The sequence below is a fragment of the Lynx canadensis genome, chromosome F2 (genome assembly GCF_007474595.2).
Source record: "Lynx canadensis isolate LIC74 chromosome F2, mLynCan4.pri.v2, whole genome shotgun sequence".
Taxonomy (NCBI): domain Eukaryota; kingdom Metazoa; phylum Chordata; class Mammalia; order Carnivora; family Felidae; genus Lynx; species Lynx canadensis.
The window spans coordinates 15,286,998-15,313,692 of NC_044320.2; the positions used below are offsets into that span (position 1 = coordinate 15,286,998).

General features: G+C 42.8%; 1 protein-coding gene across 2 annotated transcripts in view; it reads left to right on the plus strand.

Annotated features, from left to right (window-relative positions):
* WASHC5 (WASH complex subunit 5) overlaps positions 1-26,695 on the plus strand; it is a 63,757-nt gene that overhangs the window by 159 nt on the left and 36,903 nt on the right. For both annotated transcript variants that reach the window (XM_030303843.2, XM_030303844.1), the window contains exons 2-11: positions 5,654-5,952; positions 6,666-6,811; positions 7,754-7,838; positions 8,431-8,531; positions 11,520-11,709; positions 14,301-14,453; positions 17,810-17,923; positions 19,695-19,866; positions 22,236-22,363; positions 25,188-25,317. In XM_030303843.2, the coding sequence (XP_030159703.1) occupies positions 5,767-5,952; positions 6,666-6,811; positions 7,754-7,838; positions 8,431-8,531; positions 11,520-11,709; positions 14,301-14,453; positions 17,810-17,923; positions 19,695-19,866; positions 22,236-22,363; positions 25,188-25,317 (1,405 nt within the window). In that variant the 5' untranslated portion in view covers positions 5,654-5,766. The remainder of the gene's footprint in view (positions 1-5,653; positions 5,953-6,665; positions 6,812-7,753; positions 7,839-8,430; positions 8,532-11,519; positions 11,710-14,300; positions 14,454-17,809; positions 17,924-19,694; positions 19,867-22,235; positions 22,364-25,187; positions 25,318-26,695) is intronic.

The following is a 26,695-nucleotide window of genomic DNA, read 5'->3' on the forward strand; positions in this document are numbered from 1 at the left end:
GAGTTGGGGCGGGACGCGCCCTCGATTCGGTCCCCCGGCCCCTCCCCAGCCGCTGGCCGGGCCGCGCTGGCCGAAGGGGCGTCTGCGGCGTGCGGTGCGGTCTCGATGCGGAGCCCGGCTTGGAGGACTGAGGGGCCTCCTGGGGCGGGGCCGCAGTCCAGGCTCTTCATCTCCACTTAGGTGGACAGATTTTTCCACGCCGCCTGGGCGCTTTGGGAAGTGATGTTCAACTGCTTGGCCCGCATCTGTACCTTCCAAGTTTCCAGGAGCCGTGCTGGGTAGACAGTGTTATCCCTCCGTTTGCCCTCGAGAAAATTGAGTGGTTCGCGAAGTCTCGTAGAGTCTGATGGACCCGGGTTTGAATTCTGGTAATGCCGTGGGCTGCGAGTTGGAGCAAGTCATAATGTTGCTTTCTGCACCTTAATTCCCTCACCTGTGTCATGCTGGTGCCAAAGTTCTTTGCATTTCTCAAAACAGTTCCAAGGGTCCTGACTGGTTTATGGTCGCACGGTCGAAAACATAAGTCACAGAGCCGGTAATGGAGCCGGGCGTCCCGATTCCAAATGCACGGAGCTTACTCCAACATAGGTGATGGAGTCAGGGGAAGGAACGGAGAGGTCTTACTGGCCCACTACCAGGAGCACCTCCCGTTTCTCTTTCTCCTGTCCCTTCCAGGATTTATGAATGGGACTAGAGTGATCAGACTCATTTTAGAACTTTTCTGGAAGAGATTTGTCGGTCACTTTTATCTTGGTCAACAACCATTATATTTTGTTTCTGATAATGGATAGGTGGAGACCAGTGCTTCCTTTTTTATGGAACTGAGATCTTATGAAAGGATAAAAATAGACCTGTGTTCTTTTGTCCTCTGAGTAGGGCAAACAGCGGTTTGTCCCCGGACAATTTTATTTCCTTCAGAATTCAGTTCTGTACTTACTCGGTAATTGGTATAATGATGCCATGCTGCATTCTTGAAACATGTTGTCTATTGTCTAGGATTACTTTCCGAACTGTAAACCACAGTTCCATACTAAATTCTATTTTTTTTAACATTTGAAAAGTCATTTATGAGTATATCTAGTACATATTATTCATTCTAATCTAAACACTCACTTTCAATCCTTCATGTGTTTATACACACAAATTTACCAAATATACACACATATTTACCATTACTAGTCGTTTCAGGATGGTTACTTTTGCATAAAGCTAAACATGATGTAAATTTCAAATAATTTTTTAATTTTATTTTTTCATATAATTTATTGTCAAATTGACTTACATATAACACCCTGTGCTCATCCCAACAAGTGCCCTCCTCCATGCCCATCACCTATTTTCCCCTCTCCCCCCAACCTCTCTCTCCCCCCCCCACATTAAATTCTTAAAAATAAAGTTACAGCTACTTTTTGGGTGCTTTATAAAAGAAAATTAGGAAATTGAGTGGGATCTCTGGTTTCATTTCATGCCAAATAGTAATGCAGCATATATTGAGAAAAACTGGTCTTTACGAATTTTCTTCATCTCTAGCAGCAAAAGAACCACTGAATAGAAGATTCAATATGGGTTTTTCTGCAGTGTTTATTTGCACCTCACTCTAGAGTGATTTTTTAAAAATCTCAACCAAGTCTTAGCACCTTCTATAAAGCCACATAATTCTGAAATCACTGCAACATGATTAGGCATCTTTAATGTTGGTTCTTAGATTCTGTTCTTTAGGGCAAGTGTTTCAGCCAACCTTGGGGTATTTACCAAATAATGTAACCAAATAATATCTTGAATGTTGCCAACAGTGTAAGGATTTAAGGATTACAATAAGAAGCAGATACACAAAAGTCTTGACATGTCATTATCCCAGGCCTAAGCTAACCTGACCATGTGCATGCAGGTGCTGAGTGTATCTGTTCATCCTTTTTTTTTTTTTTTGCTTGGGCAGGGAAGGGAAGAAGGCAGGTAATCGTGTTTTGCTTTAAAGATGCTTTCTCCATGGTCCCATTGTCTGGCCTGTGTTGGTATCCAGAATCTGGTTGCAGTTACAAAAGTGAAACATAGCTTGTCCACCTTGCAGTTGTGTCTGGAGTTTCTTCCTGCTTAGACCTGGTATCCTCAGACCTTAGATCCTTCTGGGTTAGTTTGGTGGTCTTCAGAGGACTTCAGTGACTTTTTCTTTCTCCCCCTCCCCCCCCATTTGCCATTATTTCCCCCTTTTTCTTGTCTCATTTTCCCAGCCACACCCATTCAGTGCAAAAAAAAAATGGAGTGAAATTGGGCCGCCTGGCTGGCTCAGTCAGTAGAGCATGTGACTGTTGATCTTGGGGTGAGTTGGAGCCCCACGCTAAGGGTAGAGTTTACTTTAAAAGAGGTGGAATGTGGGGCGCCTGGGTGGCTCAGTCGGTTGAGCCGCCGACTTCGGCTCAGCTCATGATCTCGCGGTCCGTGAGTTCGAGCCCCGCGTCGGGCTCTGTGCTGACAGCTCAGAGCCTGGAGCCTGTTTCCGATTCTGTGTCTCCCTCTCTCTGACCCTCCCCCGTTCATGCTCTGTCTCTCTCTGTCTCAAAAATAAATAAACGTTAAAAAAAATTAAAAAAAAAAAAGAGGTGGAATGAAATTATCCGAAATTCAGCCTATTAGAGATCAACGTGCCTTCACAAGTAAACATCATGAGAAAATGAAAGGGCTTGTTAATAATTTATGCCTTAATGTATATTAAAGGATACCCTCATTGGAGAGAGTTCTAGACAACTGTAATGGCTTCTTAGCAGTCCCTGCTCTTGGAGCAACCCATCCACTTCCTCTGATCTGTGCTTCTATCCTTTGCTCACTCTGCACCAGCCACATCAGCCACTTTGCTGTTCCTGGAACACATCTAGTGCATTGCTGACCTGGGGCCTCTGCATTTACTTGTAAATCCTGCCTGGAATGCCCTTCTCCCAGATCATCACTTATTGTAAAATAACAAACTACCCCAACACCTAGTGGCTAAGACAAAAGACATTTATTGTCTTACAGTTTCTGTGGTCAGGAATCAGTTGGTGTGGCTTAGCTGGGTGCGTTCGGCTGAGGGGCTCTTGGGAGGTTGCAGCCTAGCTGTGAATAGATGCTGTCATCTGAAGGCTCAGCTCGGTTTGTGGGGGGGAGTCCCTTTTCAGGCTCATTCAGGTGGTTGTTGGGAGGCCTCTCACTCCCTCATCACAGGGCTCTCTTACAACATGACAGTTTGCTTTCTCCCAGAGCAAACAAGCTAGGGAACGCGCCCCAGCCAGAAGTCACAGGTTTTTTGCAATCTAATCTCAGAAGTGATGTCTTTTACATCTACCATACTCTGTTCTTTAAGAGATAGGAAGCCACACTCAAGGAGAGGGGCCTCCACAGGGCATGAATAAGGGGAAGGAGGGCATCGGGGACTGTCTTAGGGGCTTCTGACAACACCCAGATACCCTTACTGCTTGCTGCCTCACTTCCGTCTGGTTCCTGCTCAAATATCTTATCAGAGAGGCTTTCACAAACTAAAACAGCACACACTCCGTCTCTTTATCATGCTTTTTCCTTCCCAGCAATGATCACAGGCTGATACCTAATGTATTTATTTGTTTATTGTCTCTTCCCCACTCCCAATAGTATGCAGGCTTTATGAGAGAGAGCAGGAACTTAGTTTTGTTCACTGAAGTAGCCTCAGGTCCTAAAACAGTGCTTGGCACATAGTAGGCACTAGATGCCTATTTACTGAATGAATGAATCTGTAGCATTAGGAATGCTTCCACCTACAAATAATCCCAAAGCCGACTAGCAGTAAATAAAGCATAAAAACAGTTCATTTTACAAGGATTACAGAGATAGGTGGTGCTACAGTTGAATCAATGAGTCAGTCACCTCAACAAGAATTTAGAGTCTTTGTTTCCTTCCAAAGCACAATCTGCAGGTTTGGGGCCTTTTTTCTCTTAGGCTTATCACCTCATGGTCTCAAGGTGGCTATTGAAACTTCAGACAAGACATGTTCATTGGGCCACATTCAAAGACAAGAAGAAGAGGGATAGAGGAAAGAGAGAAATTTCATGTGCTTCTCTCCTTATCGCAGGAGGGGAAAAAAAAAATTTCCTATCAGGTCTGCCGTAGACTACCTCTTACGTCTATTTGGTCGAAACTGAGTCACATGTGTAGCCTAGATTCGGGGGCAATGAGAAAATAAGGATCCACCTGTTCTGTCCTCTATAGGAAAAAAGGGAAAGGAGGGAGGGAATTATTGTTGGAGAGTCAACAGCATCCTAGGAAATGAAGACATTTCTAAATGCTGAATCAATAAGAAGAGACTTATAAGAGGAAAAAAGAAAACCTTTAAGGGTTACACAAAAGATAACTACACGAGGTAGCTCAGCGCGAGTGAACTTTGAAAATATGTGACAAGGGTTGGGGAATGTTTTGCTGGGGCTGCAGAGGAAGCCCTCTCCTGTCCAAAGTCTTTCCCACATTCTGGTTTTGCGTATAGTGAAGTCCTCACTATTTTACTGTTTACTTTTTGAGTCCCTGCAGCCAGAAGATTACATAGGAACGTAAAAATTGGCATGGATATAAAAATGGTAACGATCACTTGTAAGAGGAGTTCCCTTGCAGATATTCATGTACTAAAGAGTCTCTTGGGCTGAATTCTTATTTTTGGTGGTCACTCTTCTTAATGCTAATGTCGTGTCGATAGGACACAGTGCCAGTGCAAATGTTAGGAAGTACACAAGCCTTCACGAAGTTGAAAAATAATTCAGGCCTGCGTGAAGCTGACCCAATGATGACTTAGCTAAATTAACAAGTAGAGGAGAGCAATACAGCGAAGATGATGACAAAACTAACACTTTCAAAGATAATGATTTGAAAAAAAGAGTTGGAAGAGGCCTTTGGGAAAATGAATGCTGCCTTGAAACCTTTTTTTGTTGTTGTTGCAAAAATTACCTTTTTCTAAGATCATGCTATGAAAGTCAGCTATGAAGTACAAAATATGTATTATCAAAATTACAATTTGGTGAGATCAACTTTCAGCGCATTCTTGGTATGTCCCTTGAGTTAGTACGTCCTTGTTGCAACTTTACTCTGAAATGGGGGTAAGTACGGAACTTACTTTCATACGTTTTAATTACATCATTCCGAGATACCTTTCTAATCAAAACTTTTCCACCGCTCAGTATGAAACATTTGTCTCTACTTTAGCGTCACTCAGGAGTATTTCTCAGGTATGTCTTACCCTTGATAACAAGGGCCTCCTGTGTTTTCCGTATGAGAAACACTTTTTTTCAAGGTGGCTCCCTCACCTAATTCGAGTGGATTTGAGGCACAGTTCCCTTTTCCAGAGGTAAAACAAGCGTTAGCAAAGGTAAGACAACTCCCGTAAGGACAATTTAATAATCAGTGCCCAACATAGGGCACATTGGAACCGCGATGCTCACTGGCTCCTCCCAGCTGCATCAGGTCCTTTCTCACGGGGAGAAGTGAATAAAGGATTGAAAACAGGCCAAGAGTGTTCACTTAGCAAAGTCCATCCACATGGAACACCGGGAGGAGTGGACCATAAAGGCCCTTCCCTCATGTCGGAACTCATGCATGTGTTACATATGCTCCCTTTAAAAATGGAGATTTTTTTTTTTTTTTATACTTTCCTTTTGGGATACAGGTCCTTTAATGGAGCAGCCAATCTGTCAGCAGACCTGGTTTCATCTAATGATTTGCAGACCTCAGCTCTGAAGCCACTGAAACATTCCTCCCGGCCAGGCACTCATCCGCACGATGTTGGACTTCCTAGCTGAGAACAACCTGTGTGGCCAGGCAATCCTAAGGATTGTTTCCTGTGGTAATGCCATCATTGCTGAACTTCTGAGGCTCTCGGAGTTTATCCCTGCTGTGTTCAGGTTTAAAGACCGAGCCGATCTACAGAAATATGGAGATATCATCTTTGATTTCAGCTATTTTAAGGTAACCTTCCTCCATAGCATTTTGAACACTATCTTTCCTACAAAAGCATGCTTTCTCTGGGAAGCGTGGGACCCTGAGAGGCTAAGTAATTATGGAGAAAGAGTTAAAGAGGAAAGCTTTTATACCGCATTTAGCGTCAGCTAACTAATTTGAAAATAACATAAAGGTGTTGTGTGGAAGCCCTAACATAACATAATCACACTTTTAAAAAGATAACTTTGGTGAAACGTATTTTACAGTGAAGGACCCCACACTTAAAAGCTTGCCGATCATGGTTACAATCCAACTTTGTTTCTTTCAAGGGGATTCCGTATCTAGGCGTCTGTTCTCTCTGTTACCTTTCTGTTGCTCCTCTTTCAATTTCTGATCCCCTTTTTCAAGCATAGGAACACATTTTTAAAAGACTGTTTAGAAAATGTTACCAACACGGGGCGCCTGGGTGGCTCAGTCGGTTAAGCCGCCGACTTCGGCTCAGGTCATGATCTCGCGGTCCGTGAGTTCGAGCCCCGCGTCGGGCTCTGTGCTGACAGCTCAGAGCCTGGAGCCTGCTTCAGATTCTGTGTCTCCCTCTCTCTGACCCTCCCCCGTTCATGCTCTGTCTCTCTCTGTCTCAAAAATAAACATTAAAAAAAAAATTAAAAAAAAAAAAAAGAAAATGTTACCAACAAGTATGCTTTTATTGACGTTTCACATGAATGTGTTTTTCTTCTTAGGGTCCAGAGTTATGGGAAAGCAAGCTGGAAGCTAAGCCAGAGCTACAGGATTTAGATGAAGAGTTTCGTGAAAACCACATAGAAATTGTGACCAGATTTTATTTAGCCTTTCAAAGTGTGCATAAATATATTGTAGACCTAAACAGGTATTAATTCAGTAATAGCTTATTCTGGGGGTAAATAGTGGAAAAGGAACGTGCCAGAGCGTGCACGCCTTCCTGAGTTCCTCTCCTACTGTGCGTAATTGTCTTTTCCTTCCAGTGGCGCTTGTCACCTTTAGTATGTTAGAGTGTTGTTATGCCTTCCTGCTCTTGTGAAGTGGTACGATAACCTCGGCTTGTACTGAGTCATGGCTTTCTTTCTTTTCTTTTTTTTTCCTCATTGAGGCATAGTCCACGCATAATGTTTACATTCGTTTCAGGTGTGCGGCATAGTGATCTGGTAGCTCTGTAAGTTCTGCTGTGCCCACAAGTAGCTACCGTCTGTCGCCGTGCAGCACCTCCCTCACCCCTGGGACTCCATAACTGGAAGCCTGTACCTCCCTCGCCCCTTCCCCCATTTTGCCCACCCAGCCCCCACCCCATCCCACTCCCTCTGGCAGCCGTCAGATTGTTCTCTGTATTAAGCCATCTGGCTTTCCATCCTGTAGTTTATGATCATATTTTAGCATCTTCTTTAGGAGAAGTGGAGAAAAAGCTTATTTTTATAGCATTAGTAACCGTAGCCTGCCATCTCATCCCTAACTACACAGTATTTTCTTCCTTTCAGCCCTTAAGAATTCATTACTCAGCAGTTTTTAAACTATTCCATGTCTTTATAACGTTACTTCTAAGATACTTATGATTCATAAATCGGGACTAGAGACGGTTCTTTCTGCTTAGAGTAGCCAGTGTTAGCAACCTGTGGCCCTAACCACTGGGAGTTCCCATTTCACGAGTCCATTCTTAAAGAGCATGAAGGGCCACAAACGTTTGAAGGCCAGAATGTCTGGTGTCTTGTCTTAGCTTTTAAAAATCTTTATATTCCTTCTTCAAAAGTGGTCATGTTTTCATTAGAATGAATAACTTGCCCTGGGGTTTCATTTCTAGATATCTAGATGATCTCAACGAAGGTGTGTATATTCAGCAAACCTTAGAAACTGTGCTCCTCAATGAAGATGGAAAACAGCTTCTAGTAAGTAATAGTAGCCACTTAAAATAGAAAGTCAAGAATGTCAACTTTTTTCCCGTATGTCCCAAAGACATACAAAGTACCCTTCTTTAAAGGGAAGCAAATAAACTGACAGTTCTCTTCTAATCAACAATATCTGAATTTAGAACGTAGTAGACTGAACAGAATTACAAGTGAGTGGAAGTCATGGGGTGGTTGTGAACTTCCTCAGCGCAGTCCTATCTTCTTTATCTTCTGCATCCCAGACCTGTAGCCTTGGAAACTAGTACGTGATAGTCACTTAAGAAAAGTTCATTAAACAGGTAAAGGGTTTAGAGGTATTCATAATGTTGGGACTCCATTTGGGGCCCCAAGCGAAATACCAAAAATAGGCCAATTGAAAGGTAATCACTGCAAATTAAAATTTATTTCCCATAAATTTTTCAAAGCCCATTCTGTACAGAAGGTGAGAGCCTTTGGGAAAATCTGCATTCTCCTTGTAATATGAAGCCTTTAGGAGGAATAGGAACAAAGTGATTCTTTTTAACCCTCGTCAACTTCATTCCATAAGAACGTAGCTCCTGTGAGTTGGGCCATTGTCTTTCTCTCTTCATAGTGTGAAGCACTGTACTTGTATGGAGTCATGCTGCTGGTTATCGACCAAAAGATCGAAGGAGAGGTCCGAGAGAGAATGCTGGTTTCCTACTATCGATACAGGTATCCCAGGGCTGGGACCGCACCCCCCAAAAGCACTGCTATTGGTAAAATGAAGTAGTTTCTGTACTACTTTCGTCGTGAATGGCAGCGGTACGATCTAGAATGAAAGGCATGAGATTCTTATTTCTTCTGAACGTAATGGAGAAATGTAACAATTACTCTATATTTGTGTCATTACCATAATAATAGATTATATATCATGTAATCTATATATTACACTTAAAGGAGCCTATGTGTTTTAGATTATTAGAGATACATAGATCATCATGTCCACAATAATACCTCAGTTTTTTTTTTTTTTTTTAAAGGAATCTGAATTTTCTTTATCTTAAAGGTAAATTTGGGAATGTTGGAAGTCTAATGAATGTTCTTTTTTTTTTTTTTTAAAGTTTTTAAATATTACACCTTGGCAGATGTAGGGACATGAATAAATTTTCTGTTGTCATTTTTGGTTTGATGACTTTGGAAAGCTACTTCTCAGAGTTAGGTGGGAAGTGAATTCTCACCTGAATATATGTGGAAACAAAACAACAGCACATATCACAATCACGTGTTTTGTATGTCTGTCCAGAACTATGACTTTAAGGGGTAGGGTCTTTAAGTCAGAAGCCACCTTAAAGTTCTATAATTCCAGTATCTACCACACAGATTTCAACGTGCTGAGTTAATGAGTCAAAACCTGGATGTAAGGTCAATATTAGAAAAAGTCAAGGGGTGCCTGGGTGGCTTAGTCAGTTAAGCGACTAACTCTTAGAGATTTCAGCTCAGGTCATGATCTCATGGTCTGTGAGTTCGAGCCCAACATCAGGCAGAGCCTGCTTCAGATTCTCTCTCTCTCTCTCTCTCTCTCTCTCTCTCTCTCTCTGCCTCTTCAACACGTGCATGCTCTCTCTGTCTCTCAAAATAAATATATGAACTTTAAAAAAAATAAGAGAAAAAGTCAAGATTTGGGAAGAAACAAATGATAGGCAGGAATCAGCAATGTGAGCTGAAGATGTGCAGACTGGAATTAACATTCTTTTTTTAAACATTTATTTATTTATTTTTGAAAGAGAGCACGCTCAGGGGAGGGGCAGAGAGAGAATCTCAAGCAGGCTCCACAGTGTCAATGCAGAGCTTGATATGGGTCTCAAACTCATGAACCATGAGCATGTCCTGAGCCAAAACCAAGAGTCGGACACTTAACCGACTGAGCCACCCAGGCGCCCCTAGAATTCACATTCTTAAACTTACAAATTGGGACAAAATAAATAGGACAAAGGGGCAGATCCTCAGCACAAAGGGATTGCTGGGGACATCATCTTTTCAGCGACACCTGCTACTGCTGCCCCTTAGCAGCCCCTGCTACTGCTGCCCCTTCATCTCAGGCTGCTCAACTAGCCCATGGACTTCAGCTTCATCAGTATGTGAGGAGAGTGTCCGCAACAGACATAATTCATTCACATCAGTTTGACCATGAGGTGTTTTGTCATCCATGTTTTTAAAAATGGACTTGAAATTTTTTTTAATGTTTGCTTACTATTTTTGAGAGAGAGACAGCATGAGCAGGGGAGGGGCAGAAAGAGAGAGGGAGACACAGAATCTGGAACAGGCTCCGGGCTCTGAGCTGTCAGCAGAGAGCCTGACGCAGGGCTCAAACCCGTGAACCGTGAGATCATGACCTGAGCCGAAGTCGCACTCTTAAGTGACTGAGCCACCCAGGCGCCCTTTAAAAATGAACTTTGAATGCCCTTGTGTATATTTCCAAAAGTACCTGGAAAACCAAAAATAATAAATGACATAAAGAAGGAGAAAAAAGGGTTTGCTCATCAAGGCCAGCTTTAACAATTCTGCTTTGTCCTTTTGGGTACAACAGTGAATTCATTAGAATGTGAGGACCCATTACTGAAGTGACCCTGAACAATCGCCAAGTCAGAGCTGTGGGAAAGGAGATTCTTGTATCAAATAGGAGGTCATCCTCAAGTCTAAGATTCTTTGAGTCTGAGGATTACCACTCCACACCACCCTGAAAATCACAAATGTTTTGATTCAATCTCTGTAGAAGGTACACCTTGCCAAGGGGAAAAAAAACACAAAAAACGATGATTATATATCCCACTTTATGTTGACATAATCTTTTAAAATTATTTTTTAACCGGGGCGCTTTCATTCAGTTAAGCATCTGACTTCGGCCCAGGTCATGATCTCACAGTTCATGGGTTTAAGCCCCATGTTGGGCTCTGTGCTGACAGCTCAAAGCCTGGAGCCTGCTTCAGATTCTGTGTTTCCTTCTCTCTCTCTCTCTCTCTCTCTCTCTCTCTCTCTCTCTCTCTCTCTCAAAAATAAATAAACATTACAAAAATTTTTTTAACTATTTTTTAACTTACGAAATGTTGGTACTGGATCACATTCTTTATCTGCAACTCTGAAATCCAAAGAGCTCTCAAAGAAAATATATGCATGTGTACACACACATGCGTGCACATAGTAACTCCCCTGGCAGCAAACTCTGATCTCACCTGAAGCCATTTGGAGTCAAAACCTGATCAGTCCAGATCGGAGGCTATAGATGGTCCTTATTTATCTCATTTGCATGACAATTCATAAATTTTGCTGCAGAAATATTAACGTGTGCTGATCACGTAATGCTAATTGAGACCCTACTAAAGTGTTGTATACGATCTACACGCCATGTTAATTTCTTACATTTGAAAAACACAGTATTCTGAAACAAATACAGCCCTAAAGATTTTAGACAAGGGATTGTGGACCTCAACTTAGAACTAACTATACATACATGTAAGAATCCGTCTGGTAAGTTTGCTATAATAAGCTTTTTGAAAATGCAATTGTGAATCTCCGGGGACATAGATTGACCAGGAGTCTTATGTAAAACTACATGAAGTCAAGTTATGATGAAATTCTGCTCTTTTGGACTTTTGAGTTTCTAAGCTGTGTGGTTTGTGTGGTTTGTTTGGCCCTTTGTTTCCCATTGTGAATGTGGTTCAGCGCTGCTCGATCTGCTGATTCAAACATGGATGATATTTGTAAGCTGCTACGAAGTACAGGTTATTCCAGCCAACCAGGAGCCAAAAGACCACCCAACTATCCTGAGAGTTATTTCCGGAGAGTGCCTATCAATGAAGCCTTCATCAGTATGGTCATTGGTCGACTGAGATCTGATGATATTTACAACCAGGTGGGGATCAAATCTACCAACATCTTCGTTGTTTGAAAGATTGATTTCACTTTCCTCCTCAATTACTCCTTCCCTTCCTTATTCCTCAGAACAAAAGCACCTAAAAAAGTCCAAACTTTTTGAGGTCTACTATAGTTTGGTAGAGGAAAAAGGGATAGTAATTTGGGAAGAATTTGAGATTTCAGGGAGAGGATGGGATTTGAACTATATTTGGAAAGAAGATCATTCTCTCAGCCATTCATTCAACATGGAGTTACTGAGTGTGTTACATGCCTGTCCACAAGCTGGGTGCTGGGAGGCCATCGCTGACAAAGACAGGTCATGGTCCCTGCCCATAATGAGCTTGTAGCTGAGGAAAGAAGACAGACAACTAAAGGAATTACTGTAAAGCAAGGTGAGTGATAGCTTAGGGGAAACACAGGGTGCCACGGAGCGTACAACAGGGGCAACAGATTGCAGCAGGCGGCGAAGGGGACGTAAGGGCACTACGAGAAGGCAGCTTGAGCAGGGCCGTGAAGACCCTGTAACATTTAGAAGTTACCTCCCTTTCCTCTCCAGTATGTGTATCGCTCATGGAAGAGGGCACCAAGGAAAATTACCATGTGACTTCAATTTCCTGAAGAAAAACATAATTTTAGGGGCACCTGACTGGCTCAGTCAATAGAGCATGTGATGCTTGACCTCAGGGTTGTGAATTCAAGTCCCCACATTGCATGTGGAGATTACCTCAAAATAAAATCTTAAAAACAAAACAAAACAAAAAAAGATACATAATTTTATGTATCAGGTATTTTTCTTACCAAAGAATTGGACCCATAACAGCCGGGTATCATTTATCACAGAGCACAGCTGCCCTACCCATTTCTGCAAGTACCCGGTTAGTTTTCTTTATGAATATTATAAGTATCAATAAAAGAGGTTTGTGTGTGTGTTTTAAAAACAGCTCAAAATCAGAAGCCACCTGCAGATACTGGGTCTTCATAATTTGTTGCCATTTATTGAGAATTCGGTACCAACCAGAATCATAGTTGATTTTCTTCATGAACTGTTCTCTCTCTTCTCAGAACAGTCCTGCAGAGTGGACAACATTATCCTCATGTTGCTGTTGAGAAAAATAAGGCTTAGGGAGCTTCATAATTTTTCACAAGGTCATGTAACTAAGTATCAGAACCCGAATTTGAACTTGGGTCTATACGACTTCAGGGGCCATGCTACTTCTCACTGCCTGTCTTTACCCCTTCTGCCTCGTATGGGGTCCATCTTGTCTGTGTCTCGAGGCAGTGAGTTTCAGTTTTCTGTTGCCCCATGACCGTACTAACACAGGGCCTTGGCTGTGGTATGCTGTGTACCCACCCCACTCGCTGCCCAGCACCTGCCCCGTCCCTGGTCATGGTGGGTTGGACAGGGGCAGTCACTTGACCCAGGACGGATCGGATTCCCTGTTAGGTGATTTGGAATGGGGTCCCAGAAACATCATCTGCACGTGGGTTTACTCCTCACACGCAAAATTTGGAATTTGGGGGCAGCCCCATTCTCCCACGTGTAAGATGAGAGGAGCAAGGGAGAAGGGGCAAACACATCAAGGGGTGGAAATGGTGAAGGCTTTGTGGCCCACAGCTCCAGACCCTTCCTGTAGCCCGGCCACACTCCTGCCTGTGGGTTCCCTGCCACGTCGCTGTGTCCACCCTCGTAGCAATTTCCTCCCTTTGTGTTTGTGGTCCTTGAGGTGACGCGTACTGTGTGCAGCCAGATCACCAACCCATGTGGTGACAGAGCCCTGGGATGCACCAGCACCTGAAAGGCAGGCAGTGGAACACCCAGCAAAGCAGGGCAACAGGGGTGGCGTCTGTGAACCTTGAGAGAACTGAAGTGAGAGTGTGAAACAGAGGCTGTTGGAGCAGCGTGATTGTGAGGTGACGAGTGACTTGGAGAGATCATAGGTGATGGTGCAGGGCACGTTTCAGGGAGCTGTAGAATGAACAGGAAGTGAGAAAATGGGGACAGGGTGTGGGGTCTGTCAGTTCTGAAAGACTGTGATAGAAAGACCCAGAGGGGCGCCTGGGTGGCTCAGTCAGTTGAGCGCCCGACTTCGGCTCAGGTCATGATCGATCGCATGGTTCGTGGGTTCAAGCCCCGTGTCGGGTCCTGTGCTGACAGCTCAGAGCCTGGAGCCTGCTTTGGATTCTGTGTCTCCCTCTGCCTCTGCCCCTCCCCAGCTTGTGCTCTGTCTCTCTGTGTCTCAAAAATAAAGGTTAAAAAAAAATTTTTTTAAGAGAGACCCAGAAATGGACAACTAGCAGGAGACATGGGGGTAAAACATTTTTCTCCTCCTTGAGGCAAAGACTTCAAGTTGCAGTTGAGTCAGGGGCTGGAGGGAAGAGAATGCTGTGTGGTTAGCAAGAAGAACGGCCCTGGTTGTATTGTCCTCTAACAAGGCCACAGTCCGAGGATCGCACGCGGGGTCCAATTCCCAGAGGGGATGGACTCTTGAGAGACTGGGACGTCCTGGAACCACATCATTTACTGGGCATGTGTATCAGTTCACAAGTCACCAACAGCTGCCTCTTCAGGGTGTTGTCTCTGTGTTGCAGGTCTCCGCATATCCTTTGCCAGAACACCGCAGCACGGCCCTGGCCACTCAGGCCGCCATGCTGTACGTGACCCTCTACTTTGAACCTGCCATTCTTCACACCCATCAAGCGAAAATGAGAGAGATTGTGGACAAGTACTTTCCAGACAACTGGGCAAGTATCACCATTAGTCTTTTTGTCCTCTGGAATAATCCTGTTAGGGAACCAACTCTGCGTTCTTTTGGCCTTTAGCCCAGAGATCAGAATGTTGTAAACGAGACATTAAGTCACATTGGCGAAACTACTCTAAGTGTGTGGAGAATCTCCTGAATCATGACATGAGGGAGTAAGTGAGTAAAACTTGAAGAGCCCGTGGGTTTGTTTTTTCTCTCTTAAATGGATACTCTGAAGGTAAAACCCTATATTGAAATGTTCTCGCTTTAGCTGCTGAATTGTAACTGTTTCACATGCAGTGAAACATACTTTCTTCTTTTCTATTTTATGAATCTAAGCTTGCAAAATTAATCTGTTACTTTACGAATAGGAGTGTTACTTTAATAATAAGTTTTATCTATCTGTAAACTAACGTTGATGGGGCTGTTAAAGTTTATATTATTGCAGAGATGTGCTTGTGACTTTTTAACATTGTGTCACTCAAAACTCAATTCTTTAAAAAAATTTTTTTTTAATGTTCATGTATTTTTGAGAGAGAGACATAGAATGTGAGCAGCGGAGGGTCAGAAAGAGAGGGAGACACAGAATCAGAAACAGGGTCCAGGCTCCGAGCTGTCAGCACAGAGCCCGATGGGGGGCTCGAACTCACGAACCGCCAGATCATGACCTGAGCTGAAGTGGGACGCTTAACCTACCGAGCCACCCAGGTGCCCCAAAACTCAAATCTTAAAAACATAAGGCTGACTTGATGTACTCAGTGTAGATGAGATGTTCTCCTTGTACGTAGAGGTTTTGATAAAGTACAGTGAATTGGATCCTGGTCTCAGGGAACAGATTCTGTTTCACTTCTTATCAGTCATTGAATCACAGACTGTGATTAGGGAGCCTGCAGTGAGATGTGATGCTTCCTACCCACGAAGGCATCGTGCTTATAAGCTAGGAGCTGAGCAAACAGAAGGAAAACTCTGATAATCTGGTTTCATTTGCTAAGCATAATAAAGAGTTTCGACCATAGTGCTACAATGAGAAACAGTAACACATTTAGTGTTAAGGAAGGTCAAAACCCACTTATGTGAAGCTTACAAGAGACCCTCCTGAAAAACACCCCTGACATGCTAAAAATGAAAGAATTTAAAAAGCGAGTGAGATGCCAGGCAAATGCCACCCAGTAAAAATCCAGTAAGAAAATACTTACATCACACCATAGAGACCTTTAAAGAAAAACCTGCGTAGGGATAAAGAGGGATCATGTATGATATTAAAAAGAATAATCCAGGGTGCTTGGGTGGCTCACTTGGTTAAGCGTCTGAGTCTTCAGTTTCGGCTTAGGTCATGATCTCACGGTTTCATGAGTTCAAGCCCCACATCAGGCTCTGCGCTGGTGGTACAGAGCCTGCTTGGGATTCTCTCTCTCTCTCCCTCTCTCTCTACTCCTCCACTTCCCATGCTGTCTCTCTCTCTCTCAAAATTAATAAATAAACTTAAAAAAATTTTTAGGAAAGAATAATGCAAGGTAAATTCATACCCAGTGACATACTCAAAATACATAAAGCAAAAACTCAAAATAACCTATAAAAGTTGAGAAAACCATAATCATGATGGGAAATTTTAATATACCTCTTTCTGTACATAATCCTGCTCTCCCAAAAATACACGATAGATGTTCTGTGTGTATTTGAAAGGATACATATACAAGTTGGGTAACATTAGATCACAAAGTTAAGAAAGCTTTAAAAAACGATGTTAGTCTACAGACTGTATTCTCTTACTGTAACTCAATTAAATTAGAAACCAACACTTAAAAGATATTTTTAAATGTTTAGAAAAAACTAACTTTTGCGTTCAGGAGGAAATCACAATATAAATGAAGAAATCTCAAAACACTACAAAGCGAAGCTTACGAGAATGACTAAAAACTGTTCTTAAAGGTAAATGTTGGCGCGCCTGGGTGGCTCAGTCTGTTAAGCGTACGACTTGAGCTCAGGTCATGATCTCCTGGTTTGTGGGTTTGAGCCCCGCATCAGGCTCTGTGCTGACAGCTCAGAACCTGGAGCCCACTTCAGATACTGCGTCTCCCTCTCTCTGCCCCTTCTCCCACTTGCACTCTGTCTCTCTCCCTCTCTCTCTCAAAAATAAACGTTTAACAAAAAACTAAAAGATCAATACCACAAAGGCTGGTTTTTTGAAGAGTAATAAAAAGATATTTTGCAACGCTGATCAGAGAGAGGGAGAGAGAAGGCAAGTTTAAATATGTGAAGATTGAAAAAGCAGACCCGAGATACAATAAAGAAGTTTTGAAGTTATCAGAAGACCTATGAACAACTTTATGCCGATATATTGGAAGACTCTGAAAAATGGAAAATTCTCTCAAAAATAGAACGACTAGATCTGATTCGAGAAGAAAAGGGAAGCATGACAAGCCCAGTGACTGTTGAAGAAATGGAGCTGGGGATCCGCCTCCCTGCTCAGCCACTCCCACCAAAAAGAGCACCCCCGGGACCGCAGGATTTCACAGGAAACCCTGAGCAAAGCTTCAAGGGACAAATAATCGCAATTTTATACAGACTCAAGTGGGTATGTGAGGAACCCCAAAAGGAACACTTTGTTTCCTTTACTCGAAGGATTCTCAAGTGAACTGGGGAGCCCTAGGGGTCCCCAAGGCTCATTCAAGGGGTCCGTGAGGTAGAAACAGAGTGAAGCGCTCTGTGCCTTGCCCTGTCCCCCTTTGCCAAGTCCACACGGCACTCCCAGGGGCCCCGAGGCAGGCGGCGCGGGAGACCCACTGCGGAATCCGGATCCAAGCCCAGCTGTCTTCGGTCAGGCCAGACGCTGCAGAGACTCGAAGAAACCGAAAGGCGATGCCACGCGTCTCACAAAACTTTTTGGGAAAGCCTTTAGTCTGATTTTTTTTTTTTTTTAATTACAAACAGTTTTCTGTTAGCATGTAATGGGTGTGCTGTTACATGAAGTGAATAAGTATTTTTTGAAATGTCTCGATTGTGATGTGTAATAGGATAAGGATCGATAGATAGAACCCCATCTGAAAAAAACACAAAAAGTCCTTGGGAGTTTTCAGTAACTTTGAGTTGCGTAAAAGCTGAGGTGAAAATGTTTGAGAACGCCACTGTTCAGTCAGTCTGCTTTTCTGTCAACCCTGATTTAGTCGTTTTCCCATCAATGGCTTTTGTAGCCCTTGTTCCAAAGTGCTCCTAAGAAAGTGCTTACCTATATCTTTGGCAAATCGGGGTTTTTCATTGCAGTGGAATTTGAACCAGAGGGAGTGGGCAGTGTTTTCTGTAACTCTGCCTCCAGACGAGTAGGTATTTAACACACTGGATGAATGTGTCCTCTTTCAGGTAATTAGTATTTACATGGGGATCACAGTTAATCTAGCAGATGCTTGGGATCCTTACAAAGCTGCAAAAACTGCTTTAAACAATACTCTGGACCTTTCGAACGTCAGAGAACAGGTAGGTGCTGGCCAACGGAGAAGGATTCTGTCACAGCTACAAGCCTGCTTTATGGCGTGGGAAATGAGTAGAGTTCCCAAGGAATTTGGAAAATGTCCACATAGACATTTTAGTGCAGTGACGAATGAAAGGTGAATTTTGCGCATCCTAATAAGATAGGTAATGACAGATTTTGTGACTTATGTGGTATATGTAAATGGGAGGCTTGGGTCTTAAGATCCAGCGTCCTAAGACAAATCGGTATGTCACGTGGCCCCAGCTGACTTTGTTTATTCTTGTCGATGTGGATGGAATGGCTTTCACGGGTAGCTGGAATTTTAGTGTTTTCATTGGTAGGATGCATGTTGAGGATGGTAACTGAGCATACGCAATACGTCCTGTCACTGTAATTTCTATTTATGTTTTAAATTTATTTAATTTATTTTAATTTTTTGGTGCAAGAAGGTGTTTTTATTAAAGCACGGGGACAGGACCTGTAAGCAGAAAGAGCTGCCCCGTCACTGTAATTTAAATTTATCATTTCTGATGTATGAAACCAGCAAGAAGACTGAAGACCTTCCTCTCCTTAAAGTTTAAATGCTTACAGTCTATCTCTTTGATAAGAGCACAAGGCAGGAGGAAATTCCTAAGTAAACAGAGCCATAAAAATCTTTTTTTGGGCAGTATCCTTGACATTTCTAAGTTATCTTCCTCAGCCTGGCTGTCTGAGTTCTTGAGTTTCCGGGGCAGATAGAACGACATTGAGTCCAAGAACTTCAGCATGTTTTATTCAAGTAAATTACATTCCATAAATAATGCATAAAATAATTTCAACTTCATGTCTCCTGGAAATATATTAGAGAAAGTGATGCTTCTGATGCTTACTGGCATCAGAGCATTAATTTTTTCATTACTATAATTAGTTTCCAAAATTGCCTTTTCTCTTAAAATGCCATTTTAAGAAGATTTCAGAATTGTCTGATGAAACACCTTGTGGTAGTTTTAAGCTAACCTGATGAGGTTGATGATGTTTAACATGTAACTCTTGCTTCAGAGAAAGTAGAATGACCCAAATCCCCAAAGGCTGGTTTGAAAATTCACTGGATTGAAAAATACACAGAGGTGTATTTTTGTTGTGCTCTCGTCTGCCTGTAGAAGCCTCTTCTCCTGGATATTTCTGCCCTGCCTCCTTTGTCAAGAATCATGGGAAGAATAGACAGTTGAGCCTATGTTTCTTTTCTATCCAAGTTGAGAACAGAAGGGGCCCTGGGAACCACTGGATACAGTTCTTTAGTTGACATTTGAAGAAACCAGGAGGGAGAGGTTAACCCCAAAGTCAAACCAATATCTAATCATAGCTAGAGGTAGGAGGTAGGATTCTCTTGGTTCTGAGTCCAATGCTCTTTTCAAAAGTGTCCAACGGGGCATCTGGGTGGTCAGTTAAGTGTCCGACTTCGGCTCAGGTCATGATCTCACAGTTTGTGAGTTCAAGCCCCGCATCGGGCTCTGTGCTGATGGCTCAGAGCCTGGAGTCTGCCTCGGATCCTGTGTCTCCCTCTTTCTCTGCCCCTCCCCCCTCACGCTCTGTCTCTCTCTCCTAAAAAATAAACATTAAGAAAAAAATGTCCAACAAACCACTTGCCTCTGAGTCTTACCAACTATGGTCCACATATTATTCACCTCCTGTAGAAATGTTATTACTTGTCACTGGGTTCATCTGAATGGGATTCATTTTCTAGGAAAGTAATTTTCTCTTTTTGAAAATGTAATTCAGGCTTTTTCTTTTTCAAAGTCAAGCAGATACGCTACCGTCAGTGAAAGAGTGCACACTCAAGTGCAACAATTTCTGAAAGAAGGGTATTTAAGGGAAGAGATGGTTCTGGACAATATCCCAAGGCTCCTGAACTGCCTGAGAGACTGTAACGTGGCCATCCGATGGCTGATGCTTCACACAGCAGACTCAGGTAATGGGCGAAAGGTGTGCCCATCTGTATGGCTCCACTTAAAGGCTTTCAGAGCTAAGATATGCCCCGCGGTGCAAAAATTGTTTAGCCTTTGGATGAGAATCACGTGGCTTTTTAAGTGAGTCGTTTTTGTGTCTACTTGGACAAGTCAACAGCCCACCTGAATAGGCCCCTTTGTCAGGTTTGATTATCCGGGATTATCCCAGTAGGTCCAGTATAATCACGAGGGTCCTTAAATCGGGAAGAGGGAGGCAGAAGAATCAAAACTAGAGAGGTGGAATCGTGAAAAAGCCTCAACAGACCATGCCTGGCTTTAAAGATGGGAGGGGCTACAAGCCATGGAATATGGTGGCCTCTAGATGCTGAAAAAGATAAGGAAACAGGATTTCCCCAGAGCCTCCAGAAGGAGCCTGCAGAAGGAGCGTAGGCCTGCTGCCTCCTTGATTTTAGCCCAGTGACACCCATTTCAGATTTCTCCTCTCTGGAGCTGTAAGAGAATACATTTGTGTCCTTTTAAGCCATTACGTTTGTGGTAATTTGTTACAGCAGGAAAGTAATTGAAGAGCCAAGCCAGTAAATAAGAGCCAGATGTGTAAAACAGACACTTAGTGGGATTTCGTCCAGAGCAGGAGAGAAATGTTGCTTGGGGTAGTGGGTGAAGGTGGCTGGGGAAGGCTCCATACAGGAGGCAGGAAGGATTCTGAAGTAAAAAGAAGTTCTAGACTGGAGAAATGATGGGGGGAAAAGGTACGATTTTGGAAGTACAGGAAACCATGGGCCCACAGAGTTGATAAACAGGCTGAACCTGAGTGCCTCATAAAGGTAGATCAGGTCTAACCTTTTCTGGCCCACAGTCCTCTTGGAGACGCTATTGGCCGTCAAGTTCAGTTGCTTCACAGGTTGTATGAAATGCCTTCACAGGGTCTGTGAGCCTATGACTTAAGAAGCTCCCGATTTAATGAAAAAACAAGTAGGTTGGACTAACCTGAGCTTGTTCAGAGCTGACACAGTTCCTCGCACTCAGAGAAGGCTGGATCAGTGTTAGTTAACCAATGGCTTCCCCCACCCAGAGCTGGCATGCCCTTCCCGCTAAGCATGGCTGTCATCCAGCGGCCCCGTGAAGCCTCCTGCTTTTTGTTTTTCATCAACAAACTTTGCTTGAGAGCCACCCTGAGACAGGTACTGCCTTCAACACGTGTTCTTTCAGATAAGGCAGTATCTCAAAGTAAACTGTCCACTCCAGATTATTCTGCAGCCTCCCCTGGTAACACAGAGCCCGTCTCACAGCTCTCCCAGGCAAGATGTTCTTTCCTCTAGCTTCCATCTGGTCCCACTTCCTGTGGGTGCTAGGCAGCGAAAACAGCAGGGGGACGTCTTCATCCTTTGTATCCTTGGAAATATGTGGAGTTTCTCCTCAGCTTTCTGTCTTCATCCTGGAAATCTCTTTCTCGAAAAATTCTGCTTTCCAGTTTTTGGTTTTGTTTTTTGTTTTTTGTTTTTTTTTCATTTGGCTTCTTTGCCTCGATCCCTCTCCAGTTTATGTTCGCTCACAGCATGAGCACCGTGGCCGAGGTTTAATCGTCCAATGGATCTGGTGTTGGTTAGTCGCGTTTAGTCAGTCCATAAACTCCAGTTCTAATTTGAGGATTTTACCACACTGACTCAGTTTATAATCTTTACCAAAGTCTTCCATTCTCAAGCACATGAACAACTCAGGCCCTCGCTTTATCGTATCATAAAACCAACTGTGGTTTTCCAGTGACTCAGCCTCCTCCTCACCTTCCCTGTGAGCCAGGAGTCTCCTGGATTTGGACCCTTCCGGGGACAACCTCGTCTTGCCAGTGGTCTGTGCACTTACCTTCAGCCACGTCTGTTTCCCATTTTTGTGCCTGGCAATTGTCTGACCTGATTGCACAAGGTCACGATTTACCAGAAACAAGTGATTTACCTGATTGTGAGTCATGCGTGGGAAAGATAAGTGCTTATTTAGTTTCTGTGGTGTTCGGGTCATGATGTGCAGGAAGGAGCGCATATATTCTTTACATTCCCTCCTGTTGGCCTCCTGGAGGCACTTCCGCCAGGCTTTGGAACCCTGTTCTGCAGCTTGCTTTTTCTCATTCAACGGCATATCATGGATGACATTCCACGTCAGAGCCAACTGTCGTGTTCAAAAGTTCGGTTGTACTTAACTTCATGGCGTAGATCTACTGTAATTGATTTTATCACGCATTATTGATTCTCATCTTGCTTATTACTTTTTTAAATGCTCCAAATGAGTGAAAATGGAGGCACGTTTTTAACAATTCATCTTAGATTTCATATTTTCTGCACAGCGAATAAATTGGGAACTCTTTTCTTCCTGTTTCTAGCTTATGACCCAAACAACAAACGCCTTCGTCAAATCAAGGACCAGATTCTAACAGACTCTAGATACAATCCCAAGATCCTCTTTCAGTTGCTGTTGGACACTGCACAATTTGAGTTTATACTCAAAGAGGTAAAGATCTTTAATGAATAATCACCAACATCTTAGTTTTTCTGTGCTTAAAAATATTTTTAAAGGGTTGAGATTCAATAACGAGTCATAGTCTTTGATTCAGGCTACAGATTCTAGCAGTCTGAGATCGTTCCTATACTAAAAGGACAGGATTAAACATTTAACAGGCATTTAGTGCCTACTGCCATTGGGGATACAGTGATGGGGAAATCGCACAGGACCATGGAGGTGACAGTCTAGTGAGGAATGTGGACATTAATCAGAGAATCGCACTAATGAAAACGTAAATACAAACTGAGATACGTGCTCTAAGGGAAAGGAACATTGTTCTCTGAGTACCTAAAATCCCTGAGAAGAGAAGCAGGAGCTTCTGAAGGGACCTGAAGAAGGAACCTGTCGGAGTTAGCTAAGACAAAGGTCGGGAGCATTCTGGAGACCATTGCAGAGAGAGGACAGAATATGCCCGAGTCCTCTTGGGTAGGGAACAGCATGACCAGTTCAAGGACCAGAAAGAACAGTTGGCTAGAGGGGAGAGAATGAGATAAAAGTGATATGAGATGAGGTTGAAAGGTGGGCATGTAGGCCTTGTAGGATTTCAGTCTTCATCTGCAAAGCCATGAGAACCTGTTAGGGCTTTTAAGTAGGGTGGACGATTTGTGTTTAAACAAGGTCCACTCAAGGATTTTAAGGATTTTGAGCTCCCTGAAGGAAATTCTAAGGTTGATTGGTCTTATGCCTAAAAGAGCCTCTGTGGGCATAATAAAAATGGTTGATACCCAGGAGTGCCTAGGTTCTATAACCAGTAGCCTTGGCGGTTCGGATCAGGTGGGCCAGGAGCTAGCCATGGACGTTAAAGCCCATTCCAAACTGATACTCGCCTTGCCTCAGTCTGGTTAGTGGTCTGCCGGTTTTTTCTTTATCTTCTAGGTGTGTGAGGACACTGTGTTAGCCCGTTCAGTAGCTAATGAAAAGTACATGCTGATTATTAACATCATGCACATGCATGTGTTGAGTGTTATTCAGTAACCTGTCTGGGTATAATTTTGTAAGATCAGAGAAACGCTACCCCTTTTTGATCTCTTTAAGAATGTTCATGTTTTCCCTCTCAATAGCAAGTCATTATTGAATACCTGCTCTGTTCCCAGCTAGGTGCTAGGAATTCAAAAATGAACAAGGCATGTCCCTCCCATCCAGGAGCTCTCAGTACAGTGGGGAAGAGAGACAGATTAAGCCAAAATGAGAGACCAAGAAAGATCCAAGAGCAGGAACCAGGCATCTTATCTGTTGGTCAGAGCAAACTTCAGAGGCAAGTGAGAGTCACCCCAAGGAATCAGTGCACTCCGTCCAGTTAGGATCCTGAAGCAGGACGCCAGTCACCCAAGAGTTCTGTAGCTCAATATTGTTGTGTGGGAATCAGGACAGATCTGGGTCATCTGCCCGACCATGCCTGCATTTCTAATCGTTAATCTTTTTCTGGAATCTGTTGGAATAGAATGGGCAGCTTCCTTCTGTCTGTTCTATTGGAGAGAAAAGAAGACCAACTCATTAAAGATCTTCAAAAGAGAAAGATCTGGTAGAAAGATAAAAATAACTACCCAATACAAACTGAGCAAAACAAAGATATATTTAATGTCTGACATTTCAGCTCGGTTCTTTAACCTTTATCTCTATCTCTCCCACCTCCCATCCCAACCCTTTTTCTAGAATCACCTTCCGATTCTCTTAGAAACACACTAATTAGACCTGTGTTTCTTCTAATCTTTTGATGAAGGTGCATCTCTTAACTTGAGAACCATCCCCTATCCCAAATTCCATCTTACCAGATATGAAACCTGTGAGGTCAACCTGGGAATGAGTGTCTGAAGGGTTTCAAGCTATTAAGTCTGTAATGAAGGCCTCACAGTGTTATTTTTGTCACTGCTGCTTCATGAAATGGCATTGATCGGTCCTAGGCATTCAAAAAGACAGGATGGACTCTATAAATAATTCCTACTGTTCCTCACCCTGCCTGATCACTAAGATTCCTCTTTCTCTGGCCCCACAAAATTCCACCAGTCTTTATCCTTTCATCTACAATGAAGTCTTCATCTTTTAACATTCAGTTCGATGCTGAGGAATGAAGAATTTCTTAAGAGAAAAATCAGTATATTCTCATATTTACCTCTTAGGATCCCAGTGAAATAAATCCCTGTAGTTTTGCGACACACTTTAAATAGGTTTTTAAAATTTGTTTCGGGGGGGAAGAAAAGCAAAACCTTGAGTTATACCATTTCCTCCTCTGCTCAACTCTTTACAGGCCTTTAATTTTATGAAGGAGTGAAATAATAAACAGACTTACTGTGTGATCCAAAAGAAAAGATTTTTGTGGGTAATTTAATTCATTATCCACTCATCAGACAAGGATCATGCTCAGCCTTCCCTGACCTATTTTAAATGGATGCAACCACAGAAATTATTACTTGCAAAGGACCTTTGAGCAGTGGCCACCAAATTTAATTTCACATTAAAAATGCTCGTTCCTGGGTCTACCCAAGACCTTTTGAACCAGAATCTTCATGGGGGAGCTTGAGAATCCCAACACTTGAAAGCCATCCAGATGATGAGATGATGCTTATGTGCAGTTGGTCTGAAAACCAATGCAGTGGTCTAGCTTTGCCCCTCAATTTGTACAAAGTAGTGCAGCTTAAGAGATGACGTCAGGGGTAATGTTACTTTTAGATACATATTTTTATAATAAATTGGGTTTCACTCAGGGCTTTCTTTGTAAACTGCCTTATTTGGATTTCCTCTTAAGTAAGTAAATCTCTTCTGTCTCTTTCAACAGATGTTCAAGCAAATGCTTTCAGAAAAGCAAGCCAAATGGGAGCATTACAAGAAGGAGGGCTCAGAGCGGATGACGGAGCTTGCTGATGTCTTTTCGGGAGTGAAACCCCTAACCCGTGTGGAGAAAAATGGTAATTGCTAAAGAGGAAATATCATTGTGTTTGAAATGTACACACGAATTCTTGGAAACACACAGAGTAAAAACTCAACCACGTTGTCATCATTGTATGCTAGGACATTGCTGATGAACGTCTAAAGCCTAGTCTTAGCTGCCTCTAGCTTTGGGCTCCTTTTGGCAATGTTCATATCTTCTCTGGACATGAGGCTTCTTATTTTTGAAGTATGAGGTTAGGCTACAGGGGTTGTTATACTCTGATTCATAGTCCGTAGGTCCATAATTCATCCCCAGCCTCACCATAGTGTGTCAGCTTATGTGCATTTGCAGGGAGGAAGAGAAGGACCTATAACTGTCCTGATCATCTCAGGATACTTCACTCAAGAATAGTACTAACTACTGGGGCACCTGGGTGCCTCAGTTGGTTAAGCGCCCAACTCTTGATTTTAGCTCAGGTCGTGATCTCACGGTTCGTGAGTTTGAGCCCCTCATTGGGCTCCATGCTGGTGGTGTGGAGCCTGTTTGAGATTCTCTCTTTCCCTCTCTGCCCCTCCCCGGCTCGTGCTTTCTCTCTCTCTCTCTCTCTCTCTCCAAAATAAAATAAATAAACATTAAAAAAAAAAAAAAAAGAATATTACTAACTACTAACATATGCGTGCCTGAGTAACTCAGTCAGTTGAGTGTCCGACTCTTGATTTCGGCTCAAGTCATGGTCATGATTCATGAGATTGGAGCCCTGCATCAGGCTGTGCACTGACAGCACGAAGCCTGCCTGAGATTCTCTTTCTCCCTTTCTCCCCCCCCCCCCCCCCCCCGCATGTGCACACATATTCTCTCTCTCTCAAAAATAAATAAACATTGAAATAAACAAATAAAATCTTTAATAAAAGAATATTAGTAACTGCTAACATAGATGGTACCCAGGAATCTTGTCTTCTCATGTTTTCTGCTTTTTTTTTCCCCTCATGCGCCTGCCATCTAGTGGCAGAAGAGGGGACATGCAGACTTTTTGAAACAACATAGCTCAAGCCTTAACGTTAATCATATTAATCCTGCTTCTTTTAGGAAATTTTATCTGGGGGAAAATCATGGTATCACTTAAAATTTTTATATAGATAGAAACCCTTCAAAGTGCCCCTGAATGACCATTCTGAATTTTAAGATGAGAAGCTATTTTTTTAATGCTTAATGTTTTAACTATGAAATTCATTTCTGATAAAAGTTAATTATACAGTAGAATTTCTCAAAGGTATAGCTTTTTGTTTGAAAAAATTACTCTTTTAATCAGTATGATCTTGTGATTACTATATTTGGCTTTTGTTGATGTATTTGATGTCGAATGGTTAGCCTAAAATGTATTTCCGAATTACTTTATTATTCCTAGTAGGAAAAGT